This window comes from Helicoverpa armigera, chromosome 3 (assembly GCF_030705265.1).
Source record: "Helicoverpa armigera isolate CAAS_96S chromosome 3, ASM3070526v1, whole genome shotgun sequence".
Classification (NCBI taxonomy): Eukaryota; Metazoa; Arthropoda; class Insecta; order Lepidoptera; family Noctuidae; genus Helicoverpa; species Helicoverpa armigera.
The window spans coordinates 2,451,222-2,467,043 of NC_087122.1; the positions used below are offsets into that span (position 1 = coordinate 2,451,222).

Here is a 15,822-nt window from a genome sequence, read left to right on the forward strand (position 1 = left end):
AAATCTAGACAACACTAAAACATTGTTTTTTATTAACTTTCTTTCTTATTCTTTTATTTAGAAAACAACAGTTCGAAATACTCGTCGTTAAGACGACTGTGGGCCATAATAAGCTAAGAATAGACTGTCTCGTTTGTTCTAAAGGTCATTAAGACTAAAAGGCGTATAAGGGGTTGCCAGTCACATGCATTATGCAGGATAGATGCACCATGTTTTAAATTCAGAACGTGTCTCTTTAAGAAAATAACTTTTAACAATGAAAGTAAGTCGATCACCAAAGATGGAAATATTCAAATTGAAATTGGAACGTTGAGAGCAGTCCTTTTTTTTATTTACAGCTAGCTTGTTACATGATTCACTAAAGGCCCAACTAGCTTTATTTCAACGTTCATGGCGATGTTTGACATATGTGACAAAAAAGAACTGTAACATCCTACCCAATTAAACATTAAATGAACTACCTAATAACTTTCTCTAGTTCAATAACAAAACAAACATTTCTTTTGCCGGCAGCATCTAGTTCCCATCAGTTGGTCAAATAATAGGGGTTAAAGTATGAAATTGCCGATTTGTACTGAAAACCTAAATTGTATTTTTTAAAAATTTTTAACAAACTTATTTAATCAAAATAGTTGCCATTATTATCTATACATTGCGGTCATCTAATAAGAAGGTCATTTATGCCTTTACGATAGAACTCTGAGGATCTAGACTGCACAAACAGTGTGAAAGAATTTTGTTCTGCCTCCTGGGAAGAAACTTCTTGTGACGTAGATAATTGTCCAAATCACAAAAAAAATGGTCGTCCGTTAGAGCAAGGTCTGGCGAATATGGAGGAAGACGAATAGTTTCCAACTGCAGTTCCTGAAGAGTTAAAACGGTTTATTTTGCTGTATGAGGCCTCGCGTTGTCATGGAGCAATAGCGGTGAAGGTCGATTCATGAGTCGTGGCTGTTTTACTGCTAATTTTTTCAACATTATTCGGTGTTCGGCTGGGTATCTGGGTAGTTTGACTAGGATCGGCGTTCACCGTCTCTCTTAATTTCTCGTTAATCACCTGTCAGGCGGTCTTTCTCATGGCTCGTTCTTCAAGTCGAAGTTTCCACCACGAAAGCGTTTAATCCAAAATCGCACGGCGCGTTCTTTAGCAGACACCTCTTCAAATGCAGCATTGATATTGCGGGCTGTTTCTGCCGTTCAATCCCGCGTCGGAACTCATATTCAAAAATTACTCAAATTTTCGCAGTATCCATCTTTCTTGTTCAAGTTGAATAACAAAAACAATTGAACATCGATAATCAAATGTTTCACATTTTTTAAAAGAAGAACATCACAGAAACCACGTGAAAAAAGTTCCATTCGAAAACCTCAAACCATGAAGACTCTATGGCAATTCAAAAACCTACTAGAATAAAACGGCAATTTCATACTTTAACCCCTAATATTTGTCCGGAGCCCGTAGCGGCCATTTTAACTCCGTGCCAATTACGCCGTGGTCTATAGTTCAGCTACTTTAATTAGGAAAGTGATCAAAACTGTGTAATGTTGATATATTGTGTGGGTCAGTGAGTAAGCAAGTTTTTGGTTATTAGACTTTTGGATGATAAATGGGTCATAAGGTCATATTTAATTTTATATACCATTTATGATATTTTAGTCTACGACAGTATGAGCATTAATTAGATGGCGTCTGTTTTTAAATGTGCTTACTTGCGCAATAGGTACTTAAGGTGTGATATTAAAGATATCATGGAAAAATTTCCATCTACCTCAAGAGTTTTTCAAAGTCCTTAACATTTACGAAGAAATTCGTTCCCAAAGTCTGTAAGTAATTATCTAGTCTGGCTTCTGCTGAAGATGGTACCAATTAAGAAACCTGTACAAGTACAGTTGTTATACTTCAGTACATCACTCAAATTTTCAGCTCCAAATAAACTGAAAGAAGTAATCAATTCGGTGCACTTAAAAAATGAAACGTAAACAGAATAAGAGCAAAAGCAAGCATGACCTAAAAACGGGGCCATATGTTTATTAATTACATTAAAAGCCCGTATCGATACATGCATCGCGTCTGTCTGTATGTATTATCTCGCAAACGACCATGCGGTTATTGATGGGGTGTTAAACTAGGGGTCCTCTTATGAAGGTCAAAAGATTGAACTAGATTCTTGAACTTGAAATACGTTGAGTCTTATTTTTGCTACACTTTAGTTGGTCAAATAGCAGTATCAAAATCAAACTTGTGAAGTTCGCCAGTTTTGATCTCTTTGATACAATATTCTTGGAACTTAATACATAAAGAAGGTTATACTTAATACTATATGGCATGTAGTTGTAGTAAGTATCCAATCAAGGTGAGTAGGCAGCCTTGTATGAATCACAGGCAGTAGGTAGGTTTACCCAATAAGCATGAATGAGCTTCGACGCTTGTTTTTATCTTTACGAATGACGAAATACTCATTCGAATCGTTCGAAATGTTAAGATATTCGCATTCAATTGTTTTTTAATGGCGCCCATTAATGGCGCGTGTTAATTCAAATTAAGAATTATTTCTATTAGATATTTATTCTATTCCAATTTAAAATTGAGATTGCGTGCGTTCGTAACGGCCACTTTTTGTGCAATTAGTAACCCTGGTTTAATACATACAGTTACGGCCGTTTCCAATATTCTATGTACGTGTATATTATGTAATCTGTATCTGTCAGAAATTTGACATTACTTGTATAAAGCGAATGTCAAAATTCTGTCTCTAGTATTTAAGCAAATCAAAAGACAGATACTATATTGGGACCGGCAGTTAGATTGCTAGTAAATGACGTTGGTTTCCAAATGAACATGATTACGTAAACGAAGGTAAATCAGTTTATAAGCATAATGGCAGCTTCTGCCTGCGGCTTGTGATTAGGTGATTACTCCATCATACATGCGAGATCACTTACAAATCTTGCGCAAAATGTTTTCATATTGTTTGTGGAACTAGATTGGATATGAATTTATTCTTCCATTGTTCAAGATAAATCAACCACCATAAACTTACTCCACAGCTCAGACAGATTTTTTACACTTGACATTAGCAATTCTTTTACTTAAGCGCTTTAGACTTTACCTTACGATCGCAGATACTTACTTTCATTTACTTAACTAGAAATATCGAAAAAACTAAACAGTACTTCTGTTTCATAACAAAACGTCGCCGATAAATAAAAACGCTTTATTTCATTTCTCCTTTAGGTAACAATCTGGATATTACTACAATAAATCGTCTGGCTATAAAAACTAGTATATTCACTCCATTACGTTAAGAAAATGTCTATCTACATAAGTAACTGCAATAAGTTAGGCCTTACACAAGTTTGTTTTGGAGAAACCCCGTTCATTATATCATTTGTTCGCTCAAATAACCGTTTGTTGGAGTTTTCAAATTATGTTTACATTACGTTAAGAGAAGCAGACTGCAGACTAAACCGTCGGCCGACCCGATTTTTTTTAAAGAAAATCTTGATTCCAAACAACGTTTTCAGGCGGTCTTATAAAATACTTGATCTTTGTAATGTGCCTACTATCATTCATCTTCATACTGATTTATGAGCCCAAAAAACTATCGGCCGACTAAAAGTTTGCAGTTTGTTTAAAATTATTGGAAATTTTAATGAGAGCGCGTGTAACCTTAGCCAAAAGTTTAAAACGAATAATTTAAACAGAAAATCGTATTTATTGGGTGCAATTTAAATTTAAAACCAATCAAATGTATAGAGTTACAATGTTTATTAGTTTTATTACTAACGACCATGTTCACATATCGTTAGGGTGATTTAAAAATAAATTGCATTCATTAGAGAATCTTTAATATTCTCCATATTTATGTCACCTCGCACGAACTATGTTTAGATTGAATGATAATACCTTATTTGTTTTTAAAGGACTTCTGTAACTTAATATTAACCCAAAAATAATATTTTACGCAAAATCAAGTCAAAATTCTTCAAGTATTTAGCTTGCAAATTGCTCAACATACACTCATGTGAAATAGAAAAACTTACAGGCTCAACAGCGGGTCACAAACTAGGGACAGCCAGTATTTTGGTGACCCATTTAAAACCTCATTTCTGAGTTAATCAGATAAAACTTTATCTTAAATTAAAACTCAATAACTTCATACAACTTAGTTTTACAAGGCGCCATAGTCGGACATTCCGTTCCGCCCTTTACAATGTCTGGTCAGTGCTAACAAAAACTAAGCTTACCAACAATGGGAGGGTCGGCCTATTTCACACGTATCCCTACACCGCTGTGGTAGGTAGCTGGTAGCGATGACGGGTACACATTCCTTGGTTTTTAAATAGGTACTTGAGAAAAAAACGTAATATTTTTCGTACTTATAATAATTTAATACATTATTTGTAAATAAGTGGGTGACAATTTTGATGAAACGATAGGTTTGGTGAATCTTGGAAAATGTTCGATACCGCGGGAAGCAGATATCTCATATTTTACTTTCGTAATTTAAAAAGTAATCTTATACTTCATTTTCACAATTAAAACACGAGAGTTCAATAGTAGGATGTCGATTAATTAAATTATTTATAAAATCAGTTGCGCAGTTTTTATTCAACATCACGAAAGAAAATTAATTTTAAACAGCGAGATATTATCATTATCCGTAATGATAATATCTCGCTGTTTAAAATTAATTTTCTTTTTAGACATTTTAGACATTTTTAGACATTTTTTTAGTTTTTTGAGAAGAAGCTCCAGTTTGTTTAACTTTCCTAAATTTTTTACGTTTTGTTTAAATTTTTTATATTCTATCTTTGTCCACATATATACCGCACACGACAAAAATACTCATGTAACCGCAACTCGGGCTCCCAAGATACAGGCCTAGCCTAGTTTGGGGACCGCCGATCCAAGAAAGCAATGTCTGCTACTACAATATAGTTTCACCTAACAAATGTACCTTACTTAATTTTAAGGCAAACAAACTGTATGTAACTGTGGATAAATAAATTTTATTATTATCTTGTATGTCTCTTCCAGACCTCGGGACTATAGAGTCCCGGATTTTTGGGAGGCGAACGTGGGGCCGAAGCCAACACGCTGAAGCCCTTTTGAGACAACTTTAATGAAATGGTGACACAAAACCGACGATTATCCCTGTATACACTATAGAAATGTACCCAAGGACAATCCCCGGTTCTGTGCTAAACTATTGCTAACTATGGATGAAAACTACTTGGGCTATTGTGGTGGGATGCTAATGGACTAGGAATGGGGAAACTACGGGAACTATGGCACCTGCCGATGACAATGTATTAAATACATGTTAAAATGGCAGGTGGAGACTCGCCAACTCACTTACTGGGCCCTCGGGAATCAGTCACTGAAAAGCAACAAGAGGGCAACAGGGACATGAGCGGCTGAGAAGGGTGAGGATACCTCGGCGGACTTTAAACGCAGATCACGCGCTCCCTGTGGGTCCAGCATCACCGGCCCACTCGCCACTTACCACGAGGCACCTACCCTCCGAGCAGGACTAACCTTGCTCTAGCGACTCCACTCTGACCGGCCGATGAAGGCAAGCCAAGAGGCGGGAGACCTATCCCCCGTCATGCTTCACTCCGGCAAGCCGGAGATGGGGGACAGTATACTCTCTCTGGAGCACTCGGATATATAGCCCCGCGGGGTCGCTACTCCCCGTCATCCGCCTCAGATGCCCTGCGGGGCTTATTATTATTATTATAAATGTATGTCTCTTCCAGACCTCGGGACTATAGAGTCCCGGATTTTTGGGAGGCGAACGTGGGGCCGAAGCCAACACGCTGAAGCCCTTTTGAGACAACTTTAATGTAATGGTGACACAAAACCGACGATTATCCCTGTATACACTATAGAAATGTACCCAAGGACAATCCCCGGTTCTGTGCTAAACTATTGCTAACTATGGATGAAAACTACTTGGGCTATTGTGATGGGATGTTAGTGGACTAGGAATGGGAAGACTATGGGAACTATGGCACCTGCCGATAACAATGTAATAAATACACGTAAAAATGGCAGGTGGAGACTCGCCAACTCACTTACTGGGCCCCCGGGAATCAGTCACTGAAAAGCAACAAGAGGGCAACAGGTACATGAGCGGCTGAGAAGGGTGAGGATACCTCGGCGGACTTTAAACGCAGATCACGCGCTCCCTGTGGGTCCAGCATCACCGGCCCACTCGCCACTTACCACGAGGCACCCACCCTCCGAGCATTGCTCTAGCGACTCCACTCTGACCGGCCGGTGAAGGCAAGCCAAGAGGCGGGAGACCTATCCCCCGTCATGCTTCACTCCGGCAAGCCGGAGATGGGGGACAGTATACTCTCCCTGGAGCACTCGGATATATAGCCCCGCGGGGTCGCTACTCCCCGTCATCCGCCTCAGATGCCCTTATTATTATCCGTAATTTATGAAACATGTTTTTAAGAGCAATTAACGTATCTTTATTCAATTTAGTTTTACAGATAAGTACACTTACTATTTGTTGGTTTGTTTGTCTGTTTATAAGCACACTAGCAAGTGCGTTAGCAAATGGCCTGCATTGTTACCAGCTGTTAATATATTCTAATGAATTATAATACTGCTATTGTTCAGTACAAATACATGTTAAGTACATAGGCGTTATACTATACCTATTGTTTATTCCATAAAATAATGTAGGTGCAGTGAGTACTGGTTCAATGTGACATTCCATTAATAAATAGAGCTAGAATACAAAAAAGTAAATACATATGAACCTACTTTTTAACATAACAATTACATTATTGTTTTACTTTGTTTTTCAGACTTAATATCTAACTTGGTTATTCAACATGATTAAATACCAACGTAATGCCTTATCAAATATATTTTTTCGTGCCATTACAATATTCCAGCCACCATAGGCCGTGAAAAACAGCCAGTGCCATGTTCCATTCTTAAAAAAAAAAGTAAAAAAAAAACAACTTCACGCCAGCTAGTTACCATGCGACGTCATTCCAGCCCCGGCTGCAAGTCGGGGTGCACTCTCTTTTATTTCTATTGACGAAGCTCCGCTTTTTGTCTAGCTGGGCTGTGACAAATTTTATTATTGCTTTGTACTCGCTGGAGAGTTTATGATAACTTCGATAGTGATGTTAGGGGAAATTAGGGCCTTTTAGAGTGACATAATATGGCTATTTGAGAATAGAGTTATGTTTCTGGTTTATTAACTCAATAAGCGTATGTGGCCCAAATAATTTTGAGGACCAATGGTCCTCAACTATTGGTCCTCAGATTAAAGTATTGAGACTTCATGGTTTATTGAGGATTTCGCCTGGTACGCCTGTTAAAAAATAATCGCTACATTGCTTCCGATGCCGAATTAAGAAATTAAGAGCCCCCGCAGACCACAGACTTTTTATCGGCCGATAGTTTGGTCGGGCTCTTAATCAGTACGCAGATGTAAGTAAGTGCGCACACTATGACGATTTGGTATCGGCCGATAAACAAGTTTGATGGGCTTCCCGATTCCATTCAAACTAAACTATCGGCAAACTATCGGCCGACCGTATAATCAGTATTGGCTCCCTACCACACGCGCACACATGACGATTTTTTAGTCGGCTGACTAAGCCGATAGTTCAGTTCGCTCCGAGCTTTGACAGCGAATGGTCGGTCTCGCGTGTTTTGTTAAATGGCGTCGCCCAATTCTCAGTCACTTATTTCGGAATCTTCGATCGTAACTTTGATCGAGGAAGTCGAAAAACGCCCTGCACTTTATAAGAAAAACTTAAAAGAGTACTCTGACGTAAATGTGAAGAGAAAACTGTGGGAGGAAATTTGTGAAGCTATTGTTCCTGATTGGAATGAGCTTTTTAATTTTCCTTCTCCGGTGTATGAGAGCAATAATAACATTTATATGCAATGTTTTATTAATTTTCATTGTGCGGTGCGACCACTCTTTTTACCAGTTGGTTAGAAACTAGCAAATAGTCGGCAGACTGTTGGATAGTTTGCGCACTCATCACCGACTAAACTGTTTAGTTGGCTCGGTGTGCGTACTAGCAGGCCAACCCGACTAAACTATCGGCCGATAAAAAGTCTGTGGTCTGCGGGGGCTCTAAACGTTACTTATGATTCTTGTAAAGTAATGTATGACGTCCCATTTGAGTTCTGAGGTCATGGATGTCATCAATATGTTGCTACTTGAGAGATAATGATGTGTTCGCTTGATCAGTGTTGTGAGATATTGTTCATATTGCTTAAATTATATAATATCGACGTCTTATTTCCTTCGTTTTTTTGGATTCCTTTTCGATGGTATTAAAAGACGTGCCGAAGTTTAAGTACAGATACAATTTAACATTTTTAAAATCATTATTTATGAATGAACATCATCATCATCATCAGCCTATCGCAGTCCACTGCTGGACATAGGCCTCTCCAAGTGCACGCCACTGAGATCGATTTTCGGCTTCTCGCATCCAGCTCCTGCCAGCCGTCTTGCGCAAGTCATCACTCCACCGTGCCTGAGGACGTCCTACACTACGTTTGCCGAGGCGCGGTCTCCACTCTAGAACTCGTTTACCCCAACGGTTATCGGTTCTTCGGCTAATATGGCCAGCCCACTGCCACTTCAGCTTGCTGATTCGGTAGGCTATGTCGATGACCTTGGTTCTCTGACGGATTACCTCATTTCTGATGCGATCCCTCAGAGAAACGCCGAGCATAGCTCTTTCCATAGCCCGCTGAGCGACTTTAAACTTGTGGACCAGCCGTACCGTCAGTGTCCACGTTTCGGCTCCGTAAGTCATGACAGGTAGGACGCACTGATTGAAGACTTTTGTCTTTAGGCACTGTGGAATCGACGATGTTAGGACTCGACGTAGCTTCCCAAATGCAGCCCAACCCAACTGAATTCTCCTATTCACCTCGTCCTCAAAGTTGTTTCTACCTAACTGCAATGTCTGCCCGAGGTATACATATTTCCGAACAACTTCGAGAACGGCGCCGTGTATCGCAATCGGTTCCGGTAGAACATGTTCATTGAACATGACCTTGGTTTTGTCCAAGTTCATCCGTAGGCCGATGCGTAGAGAAGATTCAGCCAGGTCGTTAAGCATCTGTTGTAGGTCCTGCAGCGTTTCCGCCATGATGACGATATCGTCAGCAAATCTCAAGTGAGAGATGTGTTCGCCATTGATGTTGATGCCGCGTCCTTTCCAGTTCAGCGTCTTGAACATATCCTCCATTGCATTAGTGAACAGTTTCGGGGAAATAACATCCCTTGTCTCACTCCTCGATGCAACGGTATGGGCCTTGTTTGCTGATTCTGTACTTGGACGGACATTGTAGCGGCTTCGTAGAGACATCTCATCACTTGGATGTATCGCCAATCTACTTGACAACGCTGCAGGGACTCCAGAACAGACCAGATTTCAACCGAGTCAAAGGCCTTCTCATAGTCCACAAATGCTAGACACAGGGGCTGATTATACTCTTCGGTCTTCTGTATAATCTGCCGCACTGTGTGGATGTGGTCTATGGTGCCGTATCCGCTCCGAAACCCAGCCTGCTCCGGTGGTTGGAATTCGTCGAGTCTTCGCGCAAGTCGGTTCGTGATCACTCTTGAGAACAGCTTATAGACGTGGCTTAGGAGGGAAATGGGTCGATAGTTCTTCAACTGGGTTTTGTCTCCCTTTTTGAAGAACAGGACGACAACACTCCTACTCCACGCCTCTGGAGTTCTCCCTTCAAACAGGACGGCATTAAAAAGCTTCTGGAGCTCCCCCAGTACGGGCTTACCTCCTGCTTTTAAAAGCTCTGTTGTAATGCCATCCTCGCCAGGGGCTTTTCCATTTTTGAGCTGTCTCAGAGCGATCTCGATTTCGCCACTGCTGACTTCTGGCAGGTCTTCGGTGAAATGGCGTGTTAATGTGGCTCTAGAATCCTCATTTCCGGGATCAGGTCGAGATGCATGCGATGCGTATAACCGGCCATAGAAATTTTCCACTTCCGAAAGGACTGCCGGCACCGAAGAAACGACTTCTCCACTTGTTGTGGTCAGCTTCGTCAAGTGGCTTCTTCCAAGAGATTGTACGAACACCTTTGACCCCGATTCAGCTCAATTGCTCTTTCAATGGCAAGAGTATTGGAGTACCGGAGGTCGCGTCGTACGTGCTTGTTGATCTCTTGGTTTAGAGCCCGCTTAGCTGACGAAGTGACAGGCGGGTTTTCACGTCGTTTCTTCATAAGCCCTAATGTCTCTTCCGAAAGCTTTGATTTCTTGCCCTTACGCTGCATGTTACAGAATCTCGAACCTTCCTCCCTGAGGATCCGAACCACATATTCGTGGTTCTGGTTAACGTCTGTTGTGGTTTCCACGGCGGCAAATCGGTTCTCCAAATTTGACTGGAACGTTTCGGATCCTGTCATGGTTTGGAGCAGTGTTAGTCGGAGCCTGGCCTTCATCAGACGGAAACGTTCGGCCTTGAAGTTGATATTCAGAGAGCCTCGGACAAGTCGGTGATCGCTACCGGTATTAAACCTATTGATCACGGAGACGTCTCTGAATATGTGCTTCTTGTTCGTCATGATGAAGTCAATCTCATTTTTAGTCATAGTGTCGGGGCTTTGCCACGTCCACTTCCTTTGGGGCTGCTTTTGAAAAGGAGTTCATCAAAAGAGCCCCTCGCGTTCGAGGAAGTTGACGAGCATTTGCCCCCTATGATTCCTGCTTCCAAATCCATGGGATCCTACTGCCGATTCGCCGCAAGTCTGTACTCCCACTTTAGCGTTAAAGTCCCCCATGACAACGGTGTAATGGGTCTTTGTAGTGAAGTGGAGGGCCCTTGATATATCATCAAACATATCCTCCACTTCATCGTCTGAATGTGTCGAGGTCGGTGCGTACACTTGCACTACCTTGAGGCTATACCTGTCGGTGAGCTTTATGATAAGGTACGCTACCCTGTTCGACACACTAGACACCTCCACAACGTTATCAGCTAGGGACTTATTAACCAGAAACCCAACGCCACCTTGGGATTGTTGGTCTCCCTCTCGGAAGTACATTAGGTGACCTGATTCGAGGGTTATGGTGTCCTCCCCCTCTCTTCGAACTTCACATAACCCTAATATGTGCCACCTAATCTTCCCAAGTTCCACCTCGAGTTGCGCCAGATGCGAGTCAAGCCGTAGCGTGCGGCCGTTGTACGTCGCCAGAGTCAGTTTTGTTTGGTGGCCTCCCGTAACCCGGAGATTCTTCGCACCCCCTGCCCCGCCGTAACCACGGTCGCCACCGTGACCGGGAATAGCGGGACTGCCGGGAACTAGGGGCCGTGGCTTTTTTGTGCTGCTCATGGAGGTATTTAGCCTACTGCTATCACGCTGGCCAGACGGGTTGATAGAGGGTTTTTTTCGAGTTTTCCTTCTCTCGCACTGGTGTTCGGTGCAATTGTCTCCATTAGTCGACTTCTACGACACCCACTGGAAGAAGGGGTAGCGACATATGTATTCTTAAGCCGTCGCTACACGGCATAGCCGTCGCTACACGGCATATGAATGAACAGTAGAAACATAATACAGATTTTACTAAGCGCAGTATAAATAATTAAAATAAATAACAAGCATGCAGCCTAGCGTTAGATAAAGTTCTGTCCAACATGTGGAAAGAATTACTCTTCTCTCTTCTCACAAACGAAATTGGTCATACTTTGACAAGTGTCTTGTCACAAATGTGTCCAAGTTTTAGTGAGGATTTTTTAAAATATTTCAACGCAAAATACGAGCCATACATTTTTCAGTAACAGTATACACGAAGCATGTTTGTTCACCTGCAAAATGATAAGCAATATTTGCATTGATAAAACATGAGTTTAACGTCTGTTAATCCAGATTTCATAAAAGCACATTCCAGTTCAAGTTGTCATTCAAACAATATCGTGCCATATTTTTATTTCACAAGCAATATGATCCTTTGTTGCTGCATCTTCAGTGAAAATAGTGTTGTTATCGATTTATGTAACTTTTGCTCAGTCTTACACATTTTGTAAACAATAATACCAATAAAATGAACTGATACCATTTTGTTAACGATTAAACTCCTTACAGGCCGTTAGCTTTATTATGTTGGCGTTTCTTTCCGGACCATCGACATTTTATGTCTACTACTTCGGTAGTGCCAACTTTGCGGTATCGAGTTGCCTTGCTATAGATTAGTCTGAATATGCAAAGACTAGCCTATCCGTCGCCACAGAATGCGTTCTAACCACTCAACATTTCACAAACATAGGTGGCCATTTTAAATGCAAAACGTGGTTGCAATTTATGCTTTGGCATTTGAAATCTGCGCAATGTACCGTGCGGCTTAGCATAGGTAGTTAGGTACTACTTCTGCCAATTATTACGGGATTATGACATTACTGAGGCCCTAGAGTCTAAACAGTGACTGCCCACGAAAGTAAACTGAGTACTGTTGATTTTTACAGATTACCTTTACAGATGATGAATCATTCACCGTAAATAATTCCCCAAGGCTGGCTTTATTTAAAACACACATTAAAAAGTCTTCTGCCTTCACATTTGATTGATTTATCGTTACATAACTCGGCCAATTGAACTAGCATATCGTTTGTATTAGTTCGAGCTAGCATAACTATTCGCGGGAAGATTTACTCATCATATCGTTGATTAAACTTGCAGAAACTAGCGGATGGATTAATCAAAACCTTGGCCCATTTTGCTATTGTTGAGAGCTTGAAGTTTAAAGGGTGTTAGTCGCACCTGGGTGTCGGGACATACGACTATTGTCTCTTAGAAAACCCGTTCATTTTGTACGATGAATATCCTGAATCCTGGGTGAGACCCTCCCTCTTTATCCTTCATTAAGTAAGGGATGTTACCCCGTATGGAAGTGCGCGACGGGTGCAATATCTTTAACATTTTTGTCAAGGTCGCGTTGAAAGATTTTTGCGATAGTAAAATATTTTGTGACGCTGTTTGTTCAGTGGACAATGTAGACTCATTTTAAGCATTTGCTAGAAGAATCAAGTAAATGCGTTTATGTACCTAGTAATAGAGGTATGGGTATCTACTCAAGTAATGAATGAATGAATTTTCGAATCTACTCATTATGGGCTACCTACACGCCTTTCGATTGACGTTTGACTTTATAGGTAGTAAGCAGGCCATATAATCCAAGGTTTTCCGTTCCAATCACAGATGTTAGGTTTCGATTGGAAAGGTCTGAAGAGATCACCATAAAATGGGTGTAGGATAGGAACTGCCTCATTAACATTTAAAGTTAAATGTTTAGTAAGGTAGCCTACCTACCAGATAAGATTAAGATAATGGTAGGTGGGTACTGGGTACTAATTAGGTACATGTCGATCGATACCTACTTGGGCCAAACTTCACCTCCAACATCGTCAGTTTTTTTTTCAATAGAATAGGCAACTGTTTAGTTATTATGAATTTCCACGTTTAATTTTGCTTAAAGTTCTTTAAAGACTAACAGACGTTGTCAGTACACCAACGGTATGCAAAATATAGGTGCCTACTAGGTATCCGACTACCTACTTAGTTAGGTACCTATACCTATTTAGAAATATCCTAAGTTCAGGTACATAGGTAGCAAGGTTAAGCTTTAGAAAGATTGATAAATACCTTTAAAATTATAAGTAGGTAGGTACTTACATACTATCTCTAAGGTCCAAATCACCTTCAACATAGAAGTCGGTGAACTTGAAAACTTGTAGGTAGGTACGTGAAAATTCATAGTAGGTAAACAGTTGTTAAGAAAAACGAACGTTTATGTTCTCGGTGAACTTGGGCCTAAATACTGCAAATAGGTATACTTGGTTTCTCAATGAATTAGGCAAGATGCATGAAAGGTAGGTAGGTACCTATGTTCTACGTGTAAGTAAATACTAGGTAGGTACTAGGTAGGTAGGTAGAAGGTATCTACCTAGCAGCTTGGCTTTCATAGGTCACCTTGCTTACGTAGGTACCTACTACCTAGCTAGACAAATTGCAATAAAGCATGACTCAGAATTTTCAATAACCCTTCTCAGTGAAGCAAATGAGTTGGTTAGTGAGTGTTTACTAATAAATGACACACGGTAATGGGTTCACGGCAGTGTAGCCGCGCGCCCGCAGCCGCCCGATGGCTATGTAGGTGTGCAGTGTCTCAGCTTTCTCCCAAAACGTGGGCGACACGCCGCTCTCATTCATGAGACGTCTGTGTTTACACCACGCCGCACACTATCCGACGACACTCACTGATACCGAACAAAAATAACGCGACACAAATCAATGGGAACGAACGAGATAACGATTGTTTACCTGCGATTACCGAACATTCAAGGTAACCAACCTATGTAACTCAGACACACCGTATAGTTTGCACGTTAACTCACATAACAGACTCAAACACAAGTTTATACTCTTATTCGAACTCTGTTGACGACTATTGACATTGAAAACAGTTACGCAAGTAGATGCAACTAAGTACCTACGGTTGAAATTAAAGTCAGCGTTACGTTTACCAGACCAAACTCCCGTTCCCTGTGTTCACACAACAAAAAGCCGGGCGAGTGCCGCATTTAAGACGGTCCCCCTTACCTCTGTCGCTCGAACGTATCCTGCGAGGACTACACAAGACAGCCATAGGTATATCCTCAAATGCATCACAACAATGTGAACCGGATCGGTCGCACCAGCAGTATGACACTATCACACAATAATAACACAGCACAAAACAATTTGCTGTTATGTTATTCCACTAACACCATACACACGGGTCGAAACGGCGCGCGAAACGACATGCGGCGTCGGTTTGCGATTGTAGTAAACTGAGTGCCGAGTGGCGCTTGGAACTCGGTTCAGTGCGTTGAGGGCGCGCGCCCCGCACGCGGCGCCTTCGCAGCTAACTTCGTTCGCGTGAGCCGAGTTCGGTCGTCGCCCGATGGTCGATGGAGCTATATTTCGCGTCACGCACTCCTATTTATTACGGCGGAAGAATAATGGCCTAGTCGTCGCGTTCACAAAAACAGGACCCTAATTCTCCTTCCGTTCGATCAACGCAACAGCGGCTTTACAAACAATTCCGTCGTTTCCCTATGCATTCCCACAAAGAAACTTGTTCTAATTTTGGTCACGGACGGCCAAGACAGAAATATTATTTGCTAGGGCGACGACCGTCTGTGTATAACATTGAAGAAGATACGTCAAAACAAACAAGTCGTGCGATAGCTATCTAAATGCGTCCATACGATTTATTCCTAGCAAAGACAGATAACTTGAGATAAGGTCCCTATTTCATAGCATAAATGACCAATCCAGACAAATCAAGTCTATATGAGAGACATTTTTATAGAAAGAGCGTTCAACTGAAAGCGAAAGTGCTTTTATAAGTTTCAGTAACACGCTGCCTGTAGTTTGTAACTTAATGAACAAGTAGATCCAATGGGTAGCTTTAGCTGATTCTAGCAGACCTAGGTATAAGGTTTTGTAAAATACCGCCATCTGTTGAAATCTACAAGTAACTAATAAGTAAATATATTTATTGAAGCATATTTTGTGGCAATGAAATTTTTTTTAGATATTAAGAGATGGTAGATATGTTTTTGAAATTTATTGAATTTGTTAACACGATTGAAATAAATGTTTTACAAAAAACCTAATTGTAGAGAAAAAATTATCGTAAGTTTTAACATGGAAAAGAAAACTTCTCCCTTTTTGAAGTCGGTTGATAATTGTTCTAGTATAGTCACATAGATGGCGCTGTGCTCCATATTCTCTCACGTAAAATTATTTCC

The 15,822-nt window shown here is 40.9% G+C and overlaps 1 protein-coding gene across 4 annotated transcripts in view; it reads right to left on the bottom strand.

Annotated features, from left to right (window-relative positions):
• The window catches only part of LOC110379998 (syndecan), a 268,901-nt gene extending 254,019 nt beyond the window's left edge, over nt 1-14,882 (bottom strand). For 2 of the 4 annotated variants that reach the window (XM_049836299.2, XM_049836297.2), the window contains exon 1: nt 14,627-14,880. In XM_049836299.2, coding sequence (XP_049692256.1) covers nt 14,627-14,692 — 66 coding nt within the window. In that variant the 5' untranslated portion in view covers nt 14,693-14,880. Of the gene's footprint in view, nt 1-14,626 lie in introns of all 4 variants that reach the window. The other 2 variants (XM_049836298.2, XM_049836300.2) reach the window with 2 other exon arrangements.
• Between the last annotated feature and the right edge of the window lie 940 nt (nt 14,883-15,822).